Raw genomic sequence first — 24,365 nt, 5'->3', positions numbered from 1 at the left:
ATGTATTTTTACGTAGTATAATGTTGTTAGATTATTTCCTGTTGCTTAAGACAGAGCATCTTGTGTTCTGTGGCCCTAAAAATTGGTGAAGATGATGTTGAGACAACTGTTTTTGGTTGAGGGGAATTGGGGTACTTGTTTTCTTCCTACTTGAAAAGGGAGACTCCTATCTCTTGTGTTTCTCTTTAAAAAGCTGGCTGATAGGGGAGTTTCCAGTGGTAGTAGAACATGAAGATGCATGGAATGATAAAGAATGCTTTTGGAAACTCCCCAACTTAGCTTTTCTAACTTTCCTTATATTTTTAAGGACTTACCGGAGTCTCTGCTATTTACTTGGCAAATAATTTTTGAGTGCCTATTATGTGCCAAGCAGTGTTCAAGATACTGGAAATATATCATTGAACAAAACTAACCAGAAAATAAAAATATGAAAAATGTCTGCCCTCATGGAGCTTACCTTCTTATGTTCTAGGGACCCATTTTGCCAGTTCCAGGACCAATCCCAATTTTGAGGAAAGTGCTAAAGCTAAGGAGTGATGTGGTTCTTTTATAAGTACTTGACAGAAGGATTCCAGGCCACATATCTTTTTGAAAGCCTTTTTCCTGTTTGGAAAAAAGATCATTTGTATTTGATAGAGCAAAGGAAGGCTACAAAATGAATTGTCTTCTTGTGGGCTGTGTTTCAGAACGGCCGGTTTGTGGGCGATGCTGACCTTGAGCGACAGAAATTCCCAGATCTGAAACTCAACGGACCCCAGGTAATGTCTTTGGTTCGAGGTCTGGGGTTGCTTTATTTTTCTCTTCTTACTTCCCCAGCCCATAAGAGTATTATTGGTATCTTGTAAAGTGCCTGGTACATTGTAAGTACCCAACCATTGATGAGCTTCTTTCATTTAGGAAAATAGTGGAGCTTCAACGTATACATGTAGTTGTATTTTGGAATGAGTTTTAATGGCCGCTGATCCTGTATTTGGTCCCTCAATTACTGCATCCTTTTGCTGGAATGGGCATCCCTCTATTTCTCCCTGAAATCTGGTGGGTCTTGAGCCTTAGGCAGTTTCTGAAGAGTAACAGCCCCAGTCAGAAGATCACTTTTGTTTTTTATCTTTTGTTTTAAAGATTTTATTTATTTATTCATGAGAATACACACAGAGAGAGAGGCAGAGACACAAGCAGAGGGAGAAGCAGACTCCATGCAGGGAGCCCGATGTGGGACTCTATCTGACTCGATCTGGGTCTCCAGGATCATACCCTGGGCTGAAGGTGGCGCTAAACCCCTGAGCCACCTGGGCTGCCCAGAAGATTGCTTTTGAAGGGATTTTCTGGTTCATCTTAAAAGTTCTTAAAAAAAAAAAAAAAAAAAAAAAAAAAAGTTCTTTACTGGGCAAACTTCTTTTTTGAAGGATCATTCAGATGTAGATGTAGCCTCAGTTAATAACAGTTCATATTCACTCCAGTGACCAGAACTGGGAAGTTAAATTTGCTGTCTCTGTCACTTGGATGTTGATGTGGCTATAGTTAACTCAGTTCATATTTATTAAGTGACTAGAACGGAGGACTTCTGTCTTCTCTTTTGTACAAGTTCAAAAGGTAGGGATAGCTACCCCACTAAAAATCTTGGGGTCCATGGAAGATGCATGGGGAGGGGGGAGTCTTTGTCTCTAGGGAGATTGCTTCTCATTGGGTTGTACCGTTGATGTTTATGGCTTAATAGTTGTTCCTTCCTTTTCCTCTTTTCCATACAGGATCACAGTCACCTTGTGTATAGCACCATTCCCAGGATGCAGGAACCAGGGCAGATTGTGGAGACCTACACAGAGGAGGACCCTGAGGGAGCTATGTCTGTCGTTTCTGTGGAGACCTCTGATGATGGAACTACTCGGCGCACAGAGACCACAGTAAGCTGAGAGTTGTGTGAGGTCTAGGATGATGGAGAAGGTCTTCATTGGTGGTGGTGGTGGTGGTGGGGGATTAAACACTTAATTAGGGTGGATGAAAGGTATTAATCTGTAGTGAAGGCATAAAGAAAGTGATCTCTAGCCAGATAGGAAAGATAGAAGAGATATGGGAAAATCAAATGGAATGAGGAAGAGAGAAATATACAAGGTTGCCAGTAGCTTCCCTTATAGTCATGGTTACTGCCAGCACAGATTTCTTGCTTGGGCACTAATAAGATGGAGAGAAAGGGTAGTGGTAAATGTAAGGCATTTCTAGATAAAGTGAGCTTGCCATAGGGGTTTGTTTCATTTCTTAGGTCTAGAATTTAGGCTTATATTGTGTTCACTTTTCTCTTTCCTTACGTGAAGGTCAAGAAAGTGGTGAAGACTGTGACAACACGGACAGTACAGCCAGTCCCTGTGGGACCAGATGGGCTGCCTGTGGATGCCTCATCAGTTTCTAACAACTATATACAGACTTTGGGGCGTGACTTCCGCAAGAATGGCAATGGGGGACCTGGTCCCTATGTGGGGCAAGCAGGCACTGCTACCCTTCCCAGGAACTTCCACTATCCTCCTGATGGATATAGCCGCCATTATGAAGATGGTTATCCCGGTAGCAGTGACAACTATGGCAGTCTGTCCCGGGTGACCCGCATTGAGGAGCGGTACAGGCCCAGTATGGAAGGTTATCGGGCACCTAGTAGGCAGGATGTGTATGGGCCTCAGCCCCAGGTTCGGGTAGGTGGGAGCAGTGTGGATCTGCATCGTTTTCACCCGGAGCCTTATGGGCTAGAGGATGACCAGCGTAGCATGGGCTATGATGATTTGGATTATGGCATGATGTCTGATTATGGCACTGCCCGTCGGACTGGGACACCCTCTGATCCTCGCCGACGACTCAGGTAGGGAAGAAAGGGTGTTACCAAGACAGTGAAAAGTATTTCTTCTTCTAAGTATTTTTTTTTAATCAGAGACACTTGTGTCTTACCTTTTGTGACTTTACTAAATACTGACTTTCTTTTTTTCTTTTTTATGATGGAAGTCCTATATTCTAATGACTTGTGGCTGTTGGTCTACATCCTGAAGAGTGGCCTTTGCTTTCGTGCCAAGCCTTGCTGCTATTTCTGCCTAAGATCTGGCCCCTTTTTTGGTGATAAGCAGCAGCACAAAGGAGCTTGGTGCCTGGTGCTATGGGATATTCACTAGCTCCTATGAATTTCTTTAGCATCTGGTTTGGTATTAAGACAGGGTTGAGGGTTTAGGCTTTCAGGGCCAGAGTAGACAGTTAGGTGTATGTGACAGCCCTCCCCATGGTGGTTTTAATTTCAAGTTAAGAACAAACCTTGATCTCACCAAAGCCCTGATAACTTTCTGTTTTGATTTTTACGTTTGGTTATAAAGTGAAAAGGGGGTGGCATCCTTTGAGGGTGGTACATTAGTGACACTCTGGAAGGTCACTAATCAGCTGCCTATTCTGACTTTACTACTCATATGGGATTCTTTGGTGATGTGAAAAAGGGAGTGATTGATTTTGGGGCTGGTAGAAGGTTTGCCTTGAAAGAATGCTTTGGAATTGGGGGTTGGCAAACCTTTTCTGTAAAGGATCAGGTAGAACTATTTGTGGGTTTTTTTTTTTTTAAGATTTTGTTTTTTATTTTTATTTTTTATTTTATTTTATTATTTTTATTTTTTAAATTTTTATTTATTTATGATAGTCACAGAGAGAGAGAGAGGCAGAGACATAGGCAGAGGGAGAAGCAGGCTCCATGCACCGGGAGCCTGACGTGGGATTCCATCCCGGGTCTCCAGGATCGCGCCCTGGGCCAAAGGCAGGCGCCAAACCGCTGCGCCACCCAGGGATCCCAAGATTTTGTTTATTCATGAGAGGCAGAGAGACAGGCAGAGCGAGAAGCAGGCTCCATGCAGGGAGCCTGACATGGGACCCCAGGATCATGCTCTGGGCCGAAGACAGGCGCCAAACTGCTGAGCCACCCAGGGATCCCAGATAGAACTATTTGAATAGGCTTCGCAGGCCACATATAATTTTTGTTGTATGAACGTTCTTTTACAACCTTTAAAAAACATTAAAAACCCATTTTTAGTTCTGGGACTGTACAAAAACAGGTTTGGCCCATAGGCTGCTGGTCCTGCTTTAGAATAAATCAGAGACCTAGTGTTTTCCAGGCAAGGAAAAATAATAAGAAAGAAAGGAGAAGATTTACAGATGTCTCGGTGCTAAAGCTGTCCTAGCAGCTGTTGCTGAATTTCTATATGGGGTCATAACCTTCTAAAGCAAATTCCTTGGTGCTCGTTTTACCTCCTATTAGGTTTGGTTAATAGCGATCTGGGCTAGTCCCCGGGTAGAGGTCCCATTATCTAAGCCTGAGTCATTCACCTTTTAGGTATTGTATCATTTGGACAGCTAGTCCAACTCCCATGTGACTCACCTTTTATTGGGGGAGGGGGCCGTGGAGTGGGCACCAGACCTCAGCTGGTGCGACTTGAAGCAGTGATAGATAACAGCTATCACCAAAGGAGTCTGCCCAGGGCGGTGGCCTGTCTGCTTGTTAACAAGTCCACTTTTCTGACTTCCTCATTAGTGGAGTTGGACCTAGGTGGGTGGGGGTGGCCAGGTCATTCTCTGCTCTGGCAATTGACATAAAGAGAGCATTTGGGCCTGGTTCTTGGGTCCATTCCAGGGTGGCACTGGACTTGGAAACCTGCTTGACTAGCAAGAACATTAGCTGCTTCCTGTTCCAGGCCTAGGAGAGTAATACAAGGTCAAACGGAAACAGTAAGGCAGAATGATTAGTGGAAAAAGCACTGAACCAGAAGACTTCTGGTTCTAGTTGTGCCTTTGCCACTAGCTATATAGCCTCAAGCAAGTCATTTAATCTTTCTGGGCACAGCTTTGTTATTTGTAAAACAAAGGAAAGAATGTCAAGATCCTTTGCTTATGGAAGAAGGAAATAATACAACTGAATGACCAAAAGTCCTGGCTATGACAGTTGTTTTTGTAATTGCTTATACTGAAATAATAATGAAAGTTAAACATGCTCACTACAAAACTAGAAAAACCCAGAAAGGTACACCAGCGGCCATCGGTAAAGAACTACGGTTAACATTTTTGTGCACTTGCTTTGAGTTCTTTTTTCCTATGCATGTAGATCTGCCCTGACCTTATTTTTCCCCTACTAAACTGGAATCTTAACATACTGTTCAGTAGCCTCCTTTTAAAACGTAGCTATATAATCTGTTCATTTTGTTTCAGTGATATTAAAAAATAGTGATTTTTACTATATGATTTGTCCATCTGAGTTGCTGTTGAGTGGTTGATGTTGACAGCTAAGAGGCAAGGCCTCTTTGCTCTGGCTAACCTTGAGGTTTTGGTGACTGTGGGAGGGGTTTTGTGGAACAAACAACAGGCTTATTTGGAGAGTTCCACACAATAGATTCTCCTCTCCTATGGGAGCCAGAGGGTGAGATGAGCTCGCAGATAATGGGTCTCTTCCTTCCTGGTGGTTATGAATAAATAATAGTGTGACAGATTCACCCTCTAGTGGTTGCTGGTAGTATTGAAATAGGAAGAATTTTCTTCGGTGAGACTTTTCTTTCTTCCATTGCTTTGTCTCTTGTTTTCTTTCTTAGTCGTTGGGTATCTCAAGTGCTGGGGTGCTCAGTAGCCTCTGTTTTGACAGGATCCGAGGTATTGTTTTTAGAAATTGGAGGCTAGGAACCATATCTCGAACACATTTGTTGAGTGTCAGAGATGACTTTGGGATGAACTGTGAAAATTAATGTTCAAGCTTATACCAAAGCCAAGTTTCCCTACGATATAGCAAGAAGGCCTATACTATTTCTACTCTTTTCACGTCTTTTATAATTTCCAAAATAAGATAAGGAGAGGCTTTAAATAAGAAGTGTGTTTAAGGGTCTAATCCCAGCAGCTGTTTCCTATGTGTAAATGCCTCATTTCCTGTTTAGCTGAAGGCTTGTAAGAACTGTTCTCAGACATTGTTTGCTGACTTCTTGGGTTTAACTCTGTCGTCTGAGGGTTTATTTCAGTCTCTATCCAGAGCGCTTAGCTGTCAGGTATCATTTAACTCAGGATTTGATTCTGTTTTTGTGATTAACATCTCTGAATGCTAATTATTCTCTGAACTAGTAAACTTGACAGGAAAAAAGGTATTTTTAATCTAACTGCAGATGCCTTTGAAATTGTTCCCTTATCCCCTTAAGAAAAATTGATCAGTATATCATTTATGCAAAGGAGAGGTAAGATGTAGTGTACTAGAGCTGAAGTTACTCCTGCCTTGGAGGTAAGGGGTCATAGGAGCTCCCCAGGAAACCAGACTAGACAACTTGATGTATTCTTCTTTTCCCCTCGGTTCCTTCAACACTGCAGGAGCTATGAAGACATGATTGGTGAGGAGGTGCCTTCGGACCAGTACTATTGGGCTCCTCTGGCCCAGCACGAACGGGGAAGTTTAGCAAGCTTGGATAGCCTGCGCAAGGGGGGGCCTCCACCCCCTAACTGGAGACAGCCAGAGCTGCCTGAGGTGATAGCCATGTTAGGATTCCGCTTGGATGCCGTCAAGTCTAACGCAGCTGCATACCTGCAGCACTTGTGCTATCGCAATGACAAGGTGAAGACTGATGTTCGGAAGCTCAAGGGGATCCCAGTACTGGTGGGATTGTTAGACCACCCTAAAAAGGAAGTGCACCTTGGAGCATGTGGAGCTCTCAAGAATATCTCTTTTGGGCGTGACCAGGATAACAAGATTGCCATAAAAAACTGTGATGGTGTTCCTGCCCTTGTGCGATTGCTCCGAAAGGCTCGGGATATGGACCTCACCGAAGTCATCACCGGTGAGTTACTGGCACAAGGGCAGCTGCTGGGTTGGGGTTACCGTGACCCCTAGAGGTGTTGAGAGCTAGAAGGACTTCTGGTCCTTTTACTTTTGACTCAAGGTTGTGAACTGGTGATCTTTGGGCAGAGCTATCTCACTGATTTGTTTGGATCACATAAGGTTTTCACAATTTTAAAGAATTGATTGCTGATGTTTAAGATTCAGAAGATTTCACTTAAAATTCCAGATGTTCCTTCTATTAAAGTGTGAGAACTGGCAACAGTGGATCAGTTTTGCTACCTGACAGTAGCAAAGGTTTGAGCTGTTATGTGTGCTCTCTGGTTTGCAATAATCCTGAACATACTTCGTTATCTTTAGCCAACTACTGCCATATAGCAAGTTGTCCCAAACGCTGAAGCTGGGAGTCTTTTGCCGTTTTTTCACTCTTTTGTCATTTCTTTTAAATATCTGTTTATCTTGACTTACCTGCCTGGCATGTGTAGACACTTGAGCTTGTGGTCCTTGCTTTTAGAAGAGTTGTTTTTCATATTGTGGGTTGTGATCCATTAGTATGTATTGAACACATTTGTGGATCCCGATCAGTATTTCAAGACAAAGCAAGAACGAGAAGTGGTATAGATTAATTCTCAACGAGGACTGATCTTGCCTGCCAGGGGACATTTGCAATGTCTGGAGATGGTTTGGATTGTCATTACTTGGGTTAAGGGGAGGGAGTGCTACTGGTATATAATGAATAAAGGCCACAGATATTGCTAAACATCTAACAATGGACAGGTCAGCTTCCCACAACAAAGAAATATCTGGCCCAAGAGGTCAGCCATGCTGAGTTTGAGAAACTCTGGTATAGATAAACCAGAGAGTGTTGCTTATAGAAAGTATTTTATGAAACTTTATTTCTTGATATACATGTATGTATGTATGTATGTATATGTTGAGCCGTAATGTATATTTCTTATCATGGGTCACAAACAAAAGCTTTGAATATCATTACAAGGTATTTGGTCATTGGGGAAGACTGAGAAATGATGGAATAGGGGATTCTCTTTGGTATTCTTAAAACATACTGTCTTGGGTGTTGAAGTATCTGATGAGTTGTCTCTGCCAGGAACCCTGTGGAATCTCTCATCCCATGACTCAATCAAAATGGAGATTGTGGACCATGCATTGCATGCCTTGACAGATGAAGTGATCATCCCACATTCTGGTTGGGAGCGGGAACCTAATGAAGATTGCAAGCCACGCCATATTGAATGGGAGTCAGTGCTCACCAACACAGCTGGCTGTCTTAGGTAACATAAGGGCTTCGAGAGTATGAAGATTGAATTTTTGAGGACTAATTTAAATTTAAAAAAGAAATTCTTTTTTAATTCTTTAGCCTGTCATTCAGCTTCCATATCTATCTATATTGCACACTATGATTCCAGCCTGTCTTTCTACCTTTGTTACTACTTGCTTGTGTGCCACATACTTTTGATATGTCAGTTTACTTGTTCCCCTACACATCCTCACTTCTGTGTCTCTTTGACTTTGTTCATTTGATTTTTTTTATTAATTAATTAATTAATTAATTTATTTATGATAGTCACAGAGAGAGAGAGGCAGAGACATAGGCAGAGGGAGAAGCAGGCTACATGCACCAGGAGCCTGATGTGGGATTCGATCCCAGGTCTCCAGGATCGCGCCCTGGGCCAAAGGCAGGCGCCAAACCGCTGCGCCACCCAGGGATCCCGACTTTGTTCATTTGATTTTGTAAACATTTGTTCAATATCTACCACGTGGAAGGCAGTTAGTTGTCTTAGTCCCGAGCTTGTGTGTATCTGTGTCCCTGTCCTCAGTGACCTGTATTTTGAGTAAAGCTGCAATAAATGCAACAAAAGGAGTACAGAGTCCTAGAATGGAGAGGGAGGAAGTTGTGTTCTTCCCTCAGGCCACAGTGCCCTTGTTTGTCTTTTTTTTTTTTTTTTTTTTTTTAAGATTTTAAGTAATCTCCACCCAACGTGGGGCTTGAACTTAAAACCCTGAGATCAAGAGTCACATGCTCTATCTGAGCCACCCAGGTGCCCCTCCTTATTTATCTTATGAGGCTAAATTCAAAATTGCCTTTATTTAGGAAAGTTTTCCTGATTTTTTTTTTCTATCCTATAAATGTTGCAGTGTAGTCTTTCTCTGGAATACCCCGTATGCTCTGCCCCATTCTTCATTTGTACTTCTGTGCAAGAAGTATCTATGTGATCTTAAAGTATTGTTGGTATACTTTACTTAGACCCTCCCTAGTCCCCCACCCCCTGCGGCCTTGTTATAAATGTCTGAAAGTGGGGAATGTCTTACTCAGCTTTCTCTCACCTACAGTGCCTTGCTTATAACAAGTATTCACTAATTGTTATAGTAAAAAGAAAAGGTATGGAGGAGGTTTGTAATGTTGAAGATATTAAAGGAGGATTTCTAGATCTGAGTCATCTTGAAGCCTCTCCCTTCCCCTTCAGGAATGTCAGCTCAGAGAGGAGTGAAGCTCGCCGGAAACTTCGGGAATGTGATGGTTTAGTGGATGCCCTCATTTTCATTGTTCAGGCTGAGATTGGGCAGAAGGATTCAGACAGCAAGGTAAGTTAATGGCTGAGTGAATTCCATTCATAGCAACCATTAAGGTACCTGTAGCGCAGACCTCCCCAGCTCAGGCTTTCAAATGACATTAGGTATCCATGCGTACCAGCCCCCCTGCCTAAAGTAGATGTTCACCTTAGAAGAAAACCGTTTTCTCTAGCATTTCTGTCACCTATGTCATCTATTTTAAGGCTGTTTAGCTGTATTTCCAAGGTTATATATTTTTCTAAGTAGGAAAAAAGTCAGGGTGACCCTGTTTTGTGTCACACACCAAATGGTGGCAGAAACCTTCCATTAGCCTGAGGCTGCAAGGATTTTGAGAAGCTTGGTGCACTTAAGAGGCTTTGTGAGAGATGACGGATTAGGCTATGCTTTTGGGGATCAGTATATTAATTCTTGAATCACGGAAACCTGTACTTGTGGGGAAATCACGATAGATGTTCTCCTCATTCACCGAGCCCTTCCTCTTGTGTTGTCAAGCTTGTGGAGAACTGTGTTTGCCTTCTTCGGAATCTGTCCTATCAAGTGCACCGGGAGATCCCACAGGCAGAGCGTTACCAAGAGGCACCTCCCAGTGTTGCCAACAATACTGGGCCACATGCTGCCAGTTGCTTTGGGGCCAAGAAGGGCAAAGGTGAGTTTTGGGTCATTGTCCCTTGCTCTTTAGTGGTAGGACAGGAAGGGGAAGGAACACTTTGAGCTTTAGGTACAAAATACTTGCTGAGTGATACATGAGTCCTCCTAGTCAAGGATATCTCCTTGCTCTGCAGCTGCTTCCCTGTGTTGTGTGCAGTGATAACGGTGGTGGTGGTGGTGGTACTGGTATCAGTTTGGGGGCAGTAAGGATGAGAATTCAACTAATCTGGGGCCTTCTCCCCCATTCCTCCTTTGTGTTTCCTGTGTTTTTCTTTTCCTCTCTGCTTTCCTGCTTATTTGCCCGTGATCATGTTGACACCTCTCTCCTGCATTTTTCTTCCTTCCTTTCTCTCTGCTTTCCACCTTGGGTGACGCACTGGAAGATGAGTGGTTCTCCAGAGGTGAGTGGAGTCTTTGAAGGCGCTTCCCTACTTCTAATTTGCATGCTTTGGTTTTAGCTTCCCTAGTATTTCCTAACCCTTCCCTGTGGATGCATGTAGGAAAATTCAGTTGAGGAGGACTATGGAAACAAGTTCAGCTCTTTGGAGCTAGTGGCTCCTGGCATGCTATTCCTGGGCAGCAGTCCCAGTGATCAGAACTCAGGACAACAGCAACCACGGTGCTTATCCTTGTCTTACCTGTCTGCTGCCTGTTTTCTGTCCTTGTTTCTGTGCAGCCCCCTGTAGGGACGGGGGTGGGGCTTGGTTTTTTGGTTTTGGGTTTTGGTGGTTTTTTTTTTTCCCCCTTTTGATGCATCTCTAATCAAAAAGATTTTGACTGAAGAATAAAAGTGCACCACATGGACTCTTTCTCAAACTTTTTACCCCTCTCTCCTTTTTTTAATTTCCAAAGGGAAAAAACCCACAGAGGATCCAGCGAATGATACAGTGGATTTCCCTAAAAGAACTAGTCCAGCTCGAGGTAGGTCGTCTTTTTCTTTTTAGTCTCCAGGGTCTCTTACATACACAAATAAGTGTCAGGTAGCCTAGCAGTAGGCTGTGCAATATGATCATTGTTCTTGTTCCTTCAACTCTGGATATGGAGTGATGGTGAAGCATTGGGAAACTGGTATTGTAGCAGTAACTTGTGAAGGATGGCTTGTTATGGAAACTTTTCAGATTATTGGAGGATGAGTAAGGTCCCAATGGTATGTGAGGCTAGAAACGTTAGGTGCCTTAAGTAACCACTATAGTCCTTAGGACTTAATCATCACCTGTTATAAGAAGCCTCTTTCTCACAGTTTGGGTGTTTATATTTATCAATACAGTGGGCTTAAAATTCACAGCTCTTCATGGATATAAAAATTTTTATATATTATTAAATCTAGGATAGGCCCCTTACACTTAGTCATAGTAAAGGTGAGCAGAATGACTCAGTTAAGTTAGAAGCAATTAATTTGAGATGAGGAATCTATGACCCTGAGTGCTATCAGTGGGCAAATGAATCCTCCAAATGCCAAGGCCAAGTAAACTGTGGAAGGGAAGAGGCAAGGAAGAAGGAGACAGAGGAGTTGCACATGATAAGTTGATGTCTGTTCTCCTACCATGGATGAATTATTCTTAAGAAGGCATGGACGCAAGCCTCTGAGTTGGCTGTTGGGTGGGTGGGAGAGTATAGGGAGTCTAATGGTATAGGAGCATAAATCCATCAATCCAGAGTACTGAGGCTGGACTTCAACCAGCCAGAGCCTGGTGCATAGGTACTGACTAGCTTCTTCTGCTTTCCTGCCCTTTCTTGTGCAGGCTATGAGCTTTTATTTCAGCCAGAGGTAGTTCGGATATACATCTCACTCCTCAAAGAGAGCAAGACTCCTGCCATCCTAGAAGCCTCAGCTGGAGCCATCCAGAACTTGTGTGCTGGGCGCTGGACGGTGAGTACCTTTTTGAACATGGATTTAGAGGTGAGAGGACTCAGCTGACTAGTTTGCCGCCATTTGTAATCTGTTCTATCTCTTTCCACATGTTACTTCTAGTATGGCCGATACATTCGCTCTGCTCTGCGTCAAGAGAAGGCTCTTTCTGCCATCGCTGACCTCCTGACCAATGAACACGAGCGGGTAGTGAAAGCTGCATCTGGAGCACTGAGAAATCTGGCCGTGGATGCTCGCAACAAAGAACTCATTGGTAAGGAGTTGGATGTGAACCATTAGTTCAGGATCTAGTACAAAGCCTCTCATCCGGCAGATGCTGAATCATTTATTATTGAAATGACAGAGGTGGAATTCTAGCTAGCCCTCCGTAGTTTGCGATCTGAGGGTTCTAGTTTAACGGTTCTTAGAAAGACAAGAAGTGTTGACTCTTCAAAAACAGAACAGAGGCAACTCTTTATTTAAAGCACATTCTTTGTTAGTAGGCATTGTTAACACTTCCACACATTCTCACTGATTATATCTTCCAATATAATAGTCTGTAGCAGAATGAAGTTGATTCCTATGGACAGGACTGGCACTATATATGACGAGTATAATTAAGTATAGTGTTAGGCTCCTCATAGCTGGACTTGGCTTGTTCTCCCTGCACAATTCCTTTCGTCTTAATGCTGTAGGTAAACATGCTATTCCCAACTTGGTAAAGAATCTGCCAGGAGGGCAGCAGAGCTCTTCCCAGAATTTCTCTGAGGACACTGTGGTCTCTCTCTTGAACACCATCAACGAGGTTATTGCTGAGAACCTGGAGGCTGCCAAAAAGCTTCGAGAGACACAGGGCATTGAGAAGCTGGTGTTGATCAACAAATCAGGGTGAGTTTATTAGCACTTAAAACAACAACTGGAAGAGTTTGAGTGTGACAGGGTTGCTGCTAGAAAGGAGCACCCCCTTTGCTTTCTAAGCTTATTGTCCCTTATTTATATGTGAAGTATGAAGAGATACTGCTGTTCTTTGTCTTAATGTTGAGCTATCAGTTGATAACCTATCCCCTTTTCTATCAGACATTTTTTTTGTGCATCACTGTTGGGGACAGAATACAGAACTTGATGAATACTTGGTCTTGCCTATTTTGGCATTTCTGTTGTTACATTACATTAGAGAGTACAGGTTCTTAGCTTCTTCCCTGGTCTTAATGTCCAAATTCCATCTGGTATTACTTTCCTCAAAAGGAACCGTTCAGAAAAAGAAGTCCGAGCAGCAGCACTTGTATTACAGACGATCTGGGGCTATAAGGAACTACGGAAGCCACTGGAAAAAGAAGGATGGAAGAAATCAGACTTCCAGGTAGCGTAGCTCTGGGGCCTGAGGCGCGTACTTTTGACATGGGTCTCATGTACCACTTTTGTCTTTGGTCTCTTGTGCTTCACTGTCATGTTAAGTCCTACTTTATCCCAAGTCTTAGTTAGTGAGGAAATAATTTGGTTTACTCCTCCTCCCGAAAGGAGTAGTGCCTGTATGCTTCATTTGCTGCCCAAACAGCCGTGGCCTTCCTCTGTATCACAGCATGCTGTCCGTGCTGGTCATGACGAAGGAACTTGGTCTTTTTGACTTTTCCCCAAATCTGCCACAGCCCCTTGAAGGAAGTCACCTTCTCTGTTGTCTCCTCTTTAGGAACATAAACAGAAGCTGTAACATCCTAGTTTGTTTCGCTGTATAGGTATTTATTTAACCCATATGAATTACCTTTTGGTGAGAGTTGTGTTTGGGAATAGGGACCTGAAGGTCTGCCCACTGGGGAATAAGATGGGGGTGAATTCAGTGTTCTTTGACATTGTTGCATTTTGTTTGCCTCCAGGTAAATCTAAACAATGCTTCTCGAAGCCAGAGCAGTCATTCATATGACGATACCACTCTCCCTCTCATTGACCGGAACCAGAAAACAGGTGCAGTATCTAGGGGGCTCACCCTTCTGCTTTTACTCCACCACTACTGTTCTTTAGTGCGTGGGCTACCTAAGGAATAGAATATAAATTTATTATTGAATGAGCTAATATTTTGGTAAAGGGTAATAATACTTGGGGATTTTACAACAGAAGCGGCTAGGTTTGAGCATTAGAAAATGAAACAAAAGCAGGAGCCTGTGTGGGATCCTCTGTCCTTCCTTGCAGACTTACAATGACAGGACAGTAAACCCTCATCTCTCCATATCCTCTTTTTGAGAGAGAACTGACATCTATCATTGTACGTGTGTAAGGTGTACAACACAAATGACTTGATACATGTATATGTCACCTAATGATTATTTTTTGCTTTTTAAATTTCCACGTAATGTCAAGTAACATACGGGCTGTTGAAAAATTAGAAAATGCAGACAACTAGAAAAATAACAAAACCACTTCTATTTTTTTTTTTAAGATTTTATTTATTTATTTATGAGAGACACAGAGAGGCAGAGATAGGCAGAGGGAGAGGCAGGCTTCCTGCAGGGATCCTGATGCAGGACTCAGCCCAGGGCCCCGGTATCGTGACCTAAGCCAAAGGCAGATGCTCAACCACTGAGCCATCAGGCATCCCAACAAAACCACTTCTGTTATTACCCAGAGATAACTGCTTCTCTTTGTGGTTTTATCTTTTTTTTTTTTTTAAGATTTTATTTATTTATTCATAAATAAAGAAACAGAGAGGCACAGCACAGGCAGAAGGAGAAGCAGGCTCCATGCAGGGAGCCTGATGTGGGACTCGATCCCTGGTCTCCAGGATCACACCCTGGGCTGAAGGTGGCGCTAAACTGCTGAGCCATCCGGGCTGCCTGGTTCTATCTTTTACACACTTTTGGCATGTGAGCATATACATTTTCTCCCCAAAATATGAATTACGTATTTTGTTTTAGGAAAAGTTTTCTTTTTCATGGAAGTGTATATTGTAACTCTTGTTATCCTGAGGACACTTGGCTTTTGCCTCAGTCAGGGCTCTTGAAATGTGGTGTGAGGATTCCTATGTCTGTTGACGTTTAGGCTGATTGTACAAAAGCCCTGGTGATGCACACTGGTGGTGCTTGTTGTGGCAGCCCTGGCAGGGACATCAAACCAAACCAGTCATTGTAGTCTTTATTGCCATGGACTCACAATTTAAAAAGGAGCAAATTTCACTTAAGAATGTACTTGATGGGGCAGCCCCAGTGGCTCAGCGGTTTAGTGCTGCCTTCAGCCCAGGGCAGGATCCTAGAGACCTGGGATCCCCCGTCAGGCTCCCTGCATGGAGCCTGCTTCTCCCTCTGCCTGTGTCTCTGCCTCTCTCTCTCTCTCTCTCTCTCTCTCTCTCATGAATAAATAAGTAAAATATTAAAAAAAAATGTACTTGATGGAGCTGTAAAAATTAATTTTATTGTTTGTAACCTTGAGTACACATCTTGAAATATCCTGTGCTGCATACAAAGCATAGTGGTTGACCTGAGGAGAAACACTAGTGCCATAGTTGGAGTTTCTAAGTGGACTAGCCACTCTTTTTATGGAATGGCATTTTGCCTTGAAAAAAAGGATGACCAACTACAGCTATTCAGGCTTGAATATTTGCTAGATATTTTCTCAAAAATGAATGCCATGAGCTTGTCACTTTGAGGAAAAATAAGTGACCATACTTGTTACCTGAATTTTCAAGTGAAAATGATAATTTTGACAAACCTGTACCTGCCATTATGAGTCTGGTAACACCCCAGTACTTGAAAGACTTTTTAATGAAATCTGTGGTGATGGTAATGAATGTGATTTTTTTTTTGATGTTGCATAATGAAATGTGTTAACATTTAGAAGATCTGCATTACTCTGTGAACCAGTATTTTTCAAGTGACCAATGCGTGATGTTTCAGAATCATGCATAAGTAATTGACCTATTCAAAGTGCAAGGCGGACCAGTGTCTTTTAATTTAACAAAGTATGAAGAGATCGTTCATTTGGATTCAGATTCCATATAGTTGCTAACCTTAGAGGAGCTGTACTTGTTGAGTGTTAGGATACTATCAAAGAATATCCAGTTATCTGAAAAGATTATTAAAATTCTCCTTGTTCTAACATTTTATCTGGAAGTTGGATTTTCTTATAAACCTCAACTAAAATTACATCACAACAGATTGAATGCAAAAGCTGATATGAGAATCCAGCTATTTTCTATTAAGCCAAACCTTAAAGAGATATGCAAAAATGTTATTTAAAAAAAACCCGTGCTTTTTAAGTGTTTAAAAGTTAACATGGAATAGGTAATTGTTACTTTTTTTTTTTTTTTTAATTTTATTTATTTACTCATGAGAGACAGAGAGAGAGAGGCAGAGACACAGGCAGAGGGAGAAGCAGGCTACACGCAGGGAGCCGGATGCGGGACGGGATCCTGGGACTCTAGGATCACGCCCAGAGACGAAGGCGGCGCTAAACTGCTGAGCCACCCAGGCTGCCCATAGTTGTTACTTTTAAGTGAAATAAATATCTAAAATTTCCAGTACAAATGGTAATACATATGACCGACACCAATGGATGCTTTTTGGATCTTAATTTTTAAGAGTGTAAAAGGGTCTGGAGACCAAATAATTTGACAATTGCTGGCTTAGAGTGAATGATTTCTTATGTTAGGAGTCCTTTGGAAAGGGATCTCTTTCAGTTCCATGAGGGCTTTGTCTACTATCTGGCACATGGTGGGTACTCAGTAAAAATTTGACGAGAGGGAGGGAGGACCGACCAGAGAGCATTTTTATGATGAGCATAGAGTTTGAAGAGTTGGTTTTTGACCTGGATAACTTTCTGACTTCGTATAGATAAGAAACCTGATCGGGAAGAAATTCAGATGAGCAGTATGGGATCAAACACAAAATCTTTAGGTAGGTGATTAATTCCTGCCTGAGGATATGGAGTGATTTTTCACTGAGATGAGAACTGCCTGGCCTTGAAGTTTTTTTTTTTTCTAGCACCTTCACCATTTACCATCCTGAAAGAGCATTGATTGGCTGGACATTTCCATTTGTGAGGATGTGAGGAGAGTTAGTGAAACTTGATCCACCTACTTTCTTCCACATTCCTACCTACTCAGAGGTTAAAAAAAAAATCTTCATTCTCCACCCCCCACTCCCACCCCCACTTACTACAGAATCAAGTGTGGGTCCTTAAACCGTTAAAGCCTTTCACTGGCTGGCCCCAGGCTCCCTCTCCCTCTTTCTCCCTTGTACTCTGTTTCAGCCATCCCTGGTCTAATTTGCTATTTTGTCTCTTTATACTTTTTTGGTTTTGCTCAGGTAATACCTCCTAACTGGAATGCCTTTCCTCTTTGCTTTGCTAAATTTTCTTCATCCCTAAGGCTTAACTAAGTCCTGTCTCCTTTGTTAGGTCCTTCCTGACCGTTGGCAGTTCACCTCACTCTCTCCCCTCTTAATTCCAATACTACCATTTATAGACAGCTCGCTTCTGTTTAGCTTTATTATCATGTGTCCTACAAGTTCTTTTTAAGTCCGGGACCTTAAGTCAAGGACCAGACCTTAATGCCTTTTTGGAGCATTTGACAAAGTTCACTTCCCAACAGGGGTGCCTAATTCACACCTCTCTGCTTAATACATATTGTACACCAGAGGGAATATCCTGTTTCTTGTACTTTTCTTCCTCTAGATAACAACTATTCCACACTGAATGAGAGAGGGGACCACAACAGAACACTGGATCGATCCGGAGATCTAGGTGAAATGGAGCCATTGAAGGGAACACCCCTGATGGTAAGTTCTCGTTTATATACTGTTGTCCTTCTAAGGCTAGTTCTTTTTTGAAAGCTGCATGTTTTGTGAAATAGGAAAAAAGTACCTAGTGAAAGAGTATCCTTTTCTGGTAGGATTTTCAGGTAAAGTAGGAGTTTTGACTCATGTTGGGATTTCTTGGGTCAGAAATCTGCAATGGTTAGGTTAGGTTAGGGGAAGGAAGACCATAAATGTGTTACTCATGTGACTAATGCTAATTTATCTATTCTCATACATTACTTTCTTCCTGTTCCTGCCTTTTCTCGAATATCTTGCCCTTTTCTTACTATCTCTTGTTTCATTTGAGTTGACCAGTTGGGATTTTTTCTTAGATCTGGCACACACTCACAAGGTTTCTATTTCCTTATTCTCATACTAACAAATTGCATGTGTTCACAGCAGGACGAGGGGCAGGAATCTCTGGAGGAAGAGTTGGATGTGTTGGTTTTGGATGATGAGGGGGACCAAGTGTCTAACCCCTCCATGGTATGTCCTCCAGCAACCCCCAAGATGGTCTTTGAGGAAGGAGACCCCTGTGTGCCAGCAGTTTGCCAATCATGCTGATCTGATCAGGCCAGAGACCCTAGTCTCAGCCACGTGGAGCTTGGGGGTGCTGCTTCTGTGATTATTGCCTCTTATGAGGCTGGGCCATGCCTCTGGTGATCTGATTCTCCATTATGTGCTACTTTCCTCCCTTCAGATTTGCTCAGCTGTCTTTTGGTTCTCCTCATTCCCAACCCTATTAACATTTCTTTCTCTTTTTTCCCTACAGCAGAAGATTTAGCACCACTATCTCCGCTACATCTGGGCTTATAATATATGTACTTTTATTTTTTGGTGGTGAAATGGACTGATGATTTTTCCCTTTCTTCGCTGGACTATTGTGCCAACTGCCAGGCTGCCTCCTGCCCTTACAGCCCTAAGTGGCCGCCTTCTTTCCACCAACTCCTAACTTCTTCCAGTGAAGCTTAATTGTCCCTCTTCCCCTCTCCAGATCCCCTCCGCTCCCAAGAAGCCTGACTCAGTTATATGCGTATCTCGAGAAACTGCTGCAGATTAGCTCTTTTTGCCAGTTCTCCCTGGAACTCTTGGCCTTGTATGGAGGGAGGGAGAGAATGGGAGTCCTCACTGGAAGCCATGGGAAGAATTGGAAGTTACATGCTGTATATGCAGTGTCCAGCACTCTGATAAACTGATGATTCTTAATCCAGATTTTTTTTTTTCCTGGTGGGGAAGGGACTTTTATTTTTTTGGAGAATGGGAAGTGTGAGTTCTTCCCTTTTCCCTGATGACTATTTTTGAATCAAAGAAGGCTGGCAACATTAGCACATTCCACCTGGCAAAGGCCTTTGAGTAAGTGAAGGTCTCCTAGAACTGAGATTAAGAAACCTTGCTCTCCTCATCTCCAGGGCAGGGACCATCATGGACCTACAGACTCCATCTCTTCTCCAAGCCTCATGCCAACCCTGGGCTGCTGCCATTGCCCCTTATTGAGGCTGTCCTTAATCTTCCTCTCCCATCCTGTGATAATGTCTGCTGACTTGGCCGGGCCATTTGCAAGAGGCTGTAGAAAGAGGAGAATGTGTCAAGGAAGACTTGGGTGAGAAGGAGCAGAAAGATGTCTTCTGGGGAGGAGAAGAAGCTCTAGGAGGAGCTAGTAGGAATGTACATGAATCAGTTAGTCTGAAACTGGCAGGAAGCTTTGAAGCTGGCTTCCCCCTGCCCTTACGTCTCCTTTTTCTACCCTGATAGCCCTGCCCTTCCCCTGCCTCTCCCCTGGATTGGTTGGCTGACAAAAGGACTTGATGTACATACTCCTGCCCCCTTTACCCATAAAAGGTGGAGATCACCCCTGGATTTGCCTCTTCATTGTGCCTTTGGCCTGGGGTCCATCTCCTCCTTCCCTTCCATGTGCCTTTCTTTGCCTCTGCGCTCTCATTTTCATGATTTTGCAAATTATATTTTGTTGCTTTCTTACCCACTATTGGCCCTAACTAGCAGAAAGGAGAGGTGACCTAGAGAACCTCAGATTCTCCATTGGGAGTTGGTAGAGCCTCTGATTTCAGCCATTCAGCTTTTGCTCAATAGTATGGTTGGGATTTTGCAAAAATCCTGTTCTGATGAATCTCAAAATATGGGAGGAGTGAGTGGTGCGACTCTTATTACTTAGCTGCCCAGAATTTTATCACCATCATCTCTGAAGGGGCTGGAGGGAAGTTGCATCTCTGCCCTCCCTCCCAGACCCCCTTTCCCCCACCCCCCAGTACCTCCTCCTTTCAGTTTAGTGTTTATTAGTGGGTTGGGCTAGAGGAATCAGCTGCTGTGCTGGTTGACTTTTTTTTTTTTTTTTAAACCCTTTTCCTTATTTGCCTTTTACTCCTCCCCTTAATCTAAAAGCTCTGTTCAATGCAACTGGAAATCTTTATCCTTCTCTCTCCCCCTCCCCTGATATTGAGGCTACGGGGTAGGAGAAAAGTGCACAACCCACCATCCCCTTCCCTTTCCCTATGCATTAAAATCCCTTATTTACCCTCTCCCCCATATCTTCCCACTCCTTTTCTGGCAAAAAGGAGCCTTTCCCCCTCTTTGACTCTAAAAACATACTGCACAGGGGAAATTGCCCCCATCTGGACCTGGCTCCACTCTTGGTTTCTCTTGTCCTCTTCTGCTCTTTTCCTGGTGCTCTTTTTCTTGGTGGGGTGTGGGTAATAGAACAGCCATGGGCTTTTGGGGACCTTTAACTATTATTTTTCTTTTTTGTTTATAAAAACACTAAACATTCAATTCCAGAGAACCAAAAATCCCACTTCCCCACCGAATACTACTAAGGGGCATGTCTTCTGCTCCATACCTTTCCTGTTTTTTCTTTCTCTCTTGTTAATGCTTTTAAAAACAAATGAGTTTTTTATATAAATAAAGTTTTTAAAGTGTGTATGTGGGGGGTCTGTGTCATTTCTTCACTTTAAGCTGTATCTTTTCCCTCCTTTCATCTTGGTTACTTCCTCATGTGTATCCGTGTCCTTCTCTCCAGAGCAGCCAGAAGGGGGTTGTACCGGGATGGATTTATTGTGAGCTCAATCCCAACTCTTACGAAGCAACACTCTTTTTAATTACATATGAAACATTTTTCCTCTGAAGATTCTTAAAAATTAAATGTGGCCGAGTATGGGAAGCTTGTTGCTAACTTAGAGATAGGAAACTAAAGTATAAGGAATTGATGACATTCTTAGTCACTGGAATTCTTTTGCAATATTTGACCCAACGAATGTTGAACAAAGCCCATTGCAATACATGGCCCTCTTGAACATTTAGCATTTATGACCAGAAGGTTAGAAGCTGGCCCTCTTGAACATTTAGCATTTATGACCAGAAGGTTAGAAGCTACCAACTCCAAATGCTCTCCTAATAAACATGAAAATGTGGAATTAAAAGGCTCATGTATATAAGTACTGAATACTGGGTCATAGTGTTGCTTTTCAGGCTATTGGCAATCCTCTAATAAGGGACAGACCTATAGCTGCTTTTGTGTCCTACCAAATATGTGGGTGGGCAGCAACCACTTGTTGGGTTGCTAGGGAACGTTTTTTACTGCGGAGGCCAAGGATTAAGACCTATGGAAAGAGACTTATTTTTCTGGGGCCCCTATTTCCTGTTATATAATTAAAAAAACTTGAGAATTTATGTAAAATGCTTGCTGTATGCCCAATCTTTAGATTAAAAATCTATAGCTTCTGATGATGGTCATGTCTCAATTTTGTTAAACTAGGTCTTGGGTATGAAAACTTTCTTGAGCTAGTGAGACCAGGAAATCTAAGCACGGTAGCTGATCCCTTTTAAAGCTTATGTCTGACAGTTGTAGTTTTGGACTAGAAGGATGAAGCACAGAGCCAAAAAGCTATCAGTTTACTTTCCAAAGAGGTTTGGTAGCTTCACTTGAGATGGTTTTCTATCACTGGGGAAAAGCCAGATTACTGGTGAATAGCCTTTATTTCTGTTACATTCTTTATATCCACTGACATTGAGCTATAAACAAATCTTCCTTTTCTCCCCTCTTCCTGGGTCGGTCCGTTTGTTTCATATCATTAAATATCTACTGAGCATCTTCTATGTTGTGGATGTTAGGGTTAGAGAATGAAATGGACACTTTCTCTTTACAACCTGTGAGAATCCTATGTGACTAAGATCTGTGGTCTTTTATTTATTTTTAAGCTCTATACCCAACATGGGGCTTAAAACTCCTGACCCCAAGATCAAGACTTGCTTACTCTACCGACTGAGCCAGCCAGCCACCCTGATTTATGGTCTTTTAAAAACATTTTTCCTCTCTGTACCTAAAATGAGGTGTTAAACAGAATGATTTGTAAAGTCCCTATATCTCTCAAGTGTCTTGACACTGACTTAGTAATGCTTTTGAAGTGTATTGGTATCTCTTGCTAACACCAACTTTAGGGATCCTGTGGATTTTGTCAAGATTTTTCAATGTACTCCTTGATCCTTTAGAGCCTGAGTTGTTTTCTGGAAGTGGTTATAGATGATGCTCCATCACTTTTCTGTCTCGGTGAAGTTTTGTGAACATGTTCGTGAAATAGCTAGCCATAATGGGTCCTGCTGTGACATACTTTCTGACAGCTGAAAGTTACGACTTCACTTGACCACTTGTTCTTTCTTGCTGAACTCTATAGTTACAAACTGGAAATACCTCTTCCAGGAAGAGCTAAGGACCAACCAGCCTTTCTCAATTTTGTCTTGTCTTTCTTGTAACTCTATAGTTACAAACTTGGTTACAAACTGGAAATACCTTTTCCAGGAAGAGCTAAGGACCAACCAGCCTTTCTCAATTTTGTCTTGTCTTTCTTCTTCTCCCCCTCCCCCCCCTTTTTTTTAAGATTTTACTTATTTATTCATGAGAGACAGAGAGGCAGAGACATAGAGGGAGAAGCAGGCTCCGTGCAGGGATCCCGATGTGGGACTTGATCCTGGGACTGCAGGATCACACCCTGGGCCGAAGGCAGGCGCTAAACTGCCGAACCACCCAGGGATCCCTCAATTTTGTCTGTCTATCTGAAGTATAGGATAGTAGAGATTCATCTTGGTATTTTCATGGATAGACTTAGTAGACCAATTAGACTTCACCTTCTGGATCTGAACAAGTGCAAAAAAAAATTACCTGGGAAGCTTGAAAAACGCAGATTCCTATGTCCCATTTCCAAAAGCTGATTGAATAGAGGCGACTGAAATCTTGATAAGTCACGTAGGTTATTCTGACATCTGTGGTCGGTTCATTGAAGGTTGAGATCCTGATGTAGTTAATGACTTGCTTAAGGTTCGATCCTCAACCTGAAATCTAGGATGACTGGCTCCAACTCCACTGGCACTGTTACTAGTTTCGTGGTGGGTGTGATGATAATCACAGTAAGGGAGAATTCATAGAAAAAACTTGATTTCAAAGGAATGAAGTGCTTACTGTTGAATTTTGAGGTAATAGTGATAGGCTGGTATATAGGTAGGAGAGACTTCTTACAAATCATCCCCTGTAGATAACATCCAGGTGGCTGAGAGGTGAAGCTAGTCCTTGATATGGGACCCAGTAGTGCAGAGAGGATCTTCTGGAATTGTTGACTTTGACCAACAGGTCACTTCTGGCTACAATGGGTACCCGAACTGGGGAGCATGGGGCTCCATTGGCCAAAGCCGAGGAGGTGTGTCTGGAAACAAATCCCTCCTGAGAAATGGCCTACCTCAAGAAAGCACAAAAGAGAAAAGACCTTATAGGAGGGAATGTCTTTTTCACAAAAAAGACTGACTTCCTGACTTTGCCGTTGTCTGACAGTGTGAGACAGATGGGTCTTCAGATGACCCACCCGGAATTTAGAGGCAGACACGGATGGAGAGAAAGCTGGAGGAAGTGAGGTAGGGAAAGCATGAGAACAATTGTTTTGGTCTTTCTGCATTAGAAGTGACCAGGACGAGTTATCCACAACTGTTTTGAGTCAAGAGCTATAATTTATACTTGTTAGTAGAAATTGTAAGAGCCATAAGCATTATTGTAAGCATGATGCTTTATTTTTAGCTAAGGAAAAAGTTCTCCATTTCTCTCCATATGCATCTCTGTTGTTGAAAAGGACCGGTTCTTCCACTTCCAGTGAGGATACAGAAGGGAATATTATCTTACTGTCTTTCTGCAGCAAACTCAGGTGCTAATGGGCATAGTCTGAATGCCCTAAGGTGGTTGCGCCTGAGGGAAACAAAATCTGGGTCATCCATGGTGAAATCATGTCAGGCACTTACTCTGCTCTTCACACCTTTTTCCCTTCACTTTTAAGGCAAGGCTAGCATTGGTCTTTTGCAAACTTTGGGCTCTGGATCTTTTTACAACCTAATTCTGTCAGACTCCAGGGTGGGCAGAGTGTACTACATATAGTTGGGACTAGTTCAGGCTTCTGTTGGCATTGTGGTGGATCATCTGAACTGTCATTTCAGCAGAAACAAGATGCTGGGTGAATGCATTTATAAATAATACTTATGAACACATTGATGAACAAGCATAAAAATAAGGAATCTACAGATCTTCAGAATGAAGTGAAAACTGGAATCCTAAGAACTAAGCAATTGCTAAAAGCTTGCTTTTCCCCAGAGTTTTTGCCAAGCTCAGCAAACTTTAAGCATCTATTTTAGTGACTCTACAGTG

The 24,365-nt window shown here is 42.6% G+C and overlaps 1 protein-coding gene across 19 annotated transcripts in view; it reads left to right on the top strand.

The window, feature by feature from the left end:
* The window catches only part of CTNND1 (catenin delta 1), a 53,913-nt gene extending 32,501 nt beyond the window's left edge, over positions 1-21,412 (top strand). For 6 of the 19 annotated variants that reach the window (XM_025452256.3, XM_035701828.2, XM_035701825.2 and 3 more), the window contains 18 exons: positions 687-758; positions 1,746-1,898; positions 2,307-2,842; positions 6,346-6,809; positions 7,917-8,100; positions 9,295-9,412; positions 9,893-10,046; positions 10,432-10,449; positions 10,901-10,969; positions 11,791-11,918; positions 12,021-12,171; positions 12,593-12,785; positions 13,143-13,257; positions 13,769-13,856; positions 16,715-16,777; positions 17,556-17,659; positions 18,077-18,163; positions 18,450-21,412. In XM_025452256.3, the coding sequence (XP_025308041.1) occupies positions 687-758; positions 1,746-1,898; positions 2,307-2,842; positions 6,346-6,809; positions 7,917-8,100; positions 9,295-9,412; positions 9,893-10,046; positions 10,432-10,449; positions 10,901-10,969; positions 11,791-11,918; positions 12,021-12,171; positions 12,593-12,785; positions 13,143-13,257; positions 13,769-13,856; positions 16,715-16,777; positions 17,556-17,659; positions 18,077-18,163; positions 18,450-18,461 (2,709 nt within the window). In that variant the 3' untranslated portion in view covers positions 18,462-21,412. The remainder of the gene's footprint in view (positions 1-686; positions 759-1,745; positions 1,899-2,306; positions 2,843-6,345; positions 6,810-7,916; positions 8,101-9,294; positions 9,413-9,892; positions 10,047-10,431; positions 10,450-10,900; positions 10,970-11,790; positions 11,919-12,020; positions 12,172-12,592; positions 12,786-13,142; positions 13,258-13,768; positions 13,857-16,714; positions 16,778-17,555; positions 17,660-18,076; positions 18,164-18,449) is intronic. The other 13 variants (XR_007403678.1, XM_049096806.1, XR_007403679.1 and 10 more) reach the window with 13 other exon arrangements.
* Positions 21,413-24,365: the final 2,953 nt, after the last annotated feature.

The sequence above is a fragment of the Canis lupus genome, chromosome 18, assembly GCF_003254725.2.
Source record: "Canis lupus dingo isolate Sandy chromosome 18, ASM325472v2, whole genome shotgun sequence".
In the NCBI taxonomy this organism is placed as follows: domain Eukaryota; kingdom Metazoa; phylum Chordata; class Mammalia; order Carnivora; family Canidae; genus Canis; species Canis lupus.
Note: the sequence above shows the minus strand (reverse complement) of the source record. Positions and strands in the feature narration are given on the sequence as shown.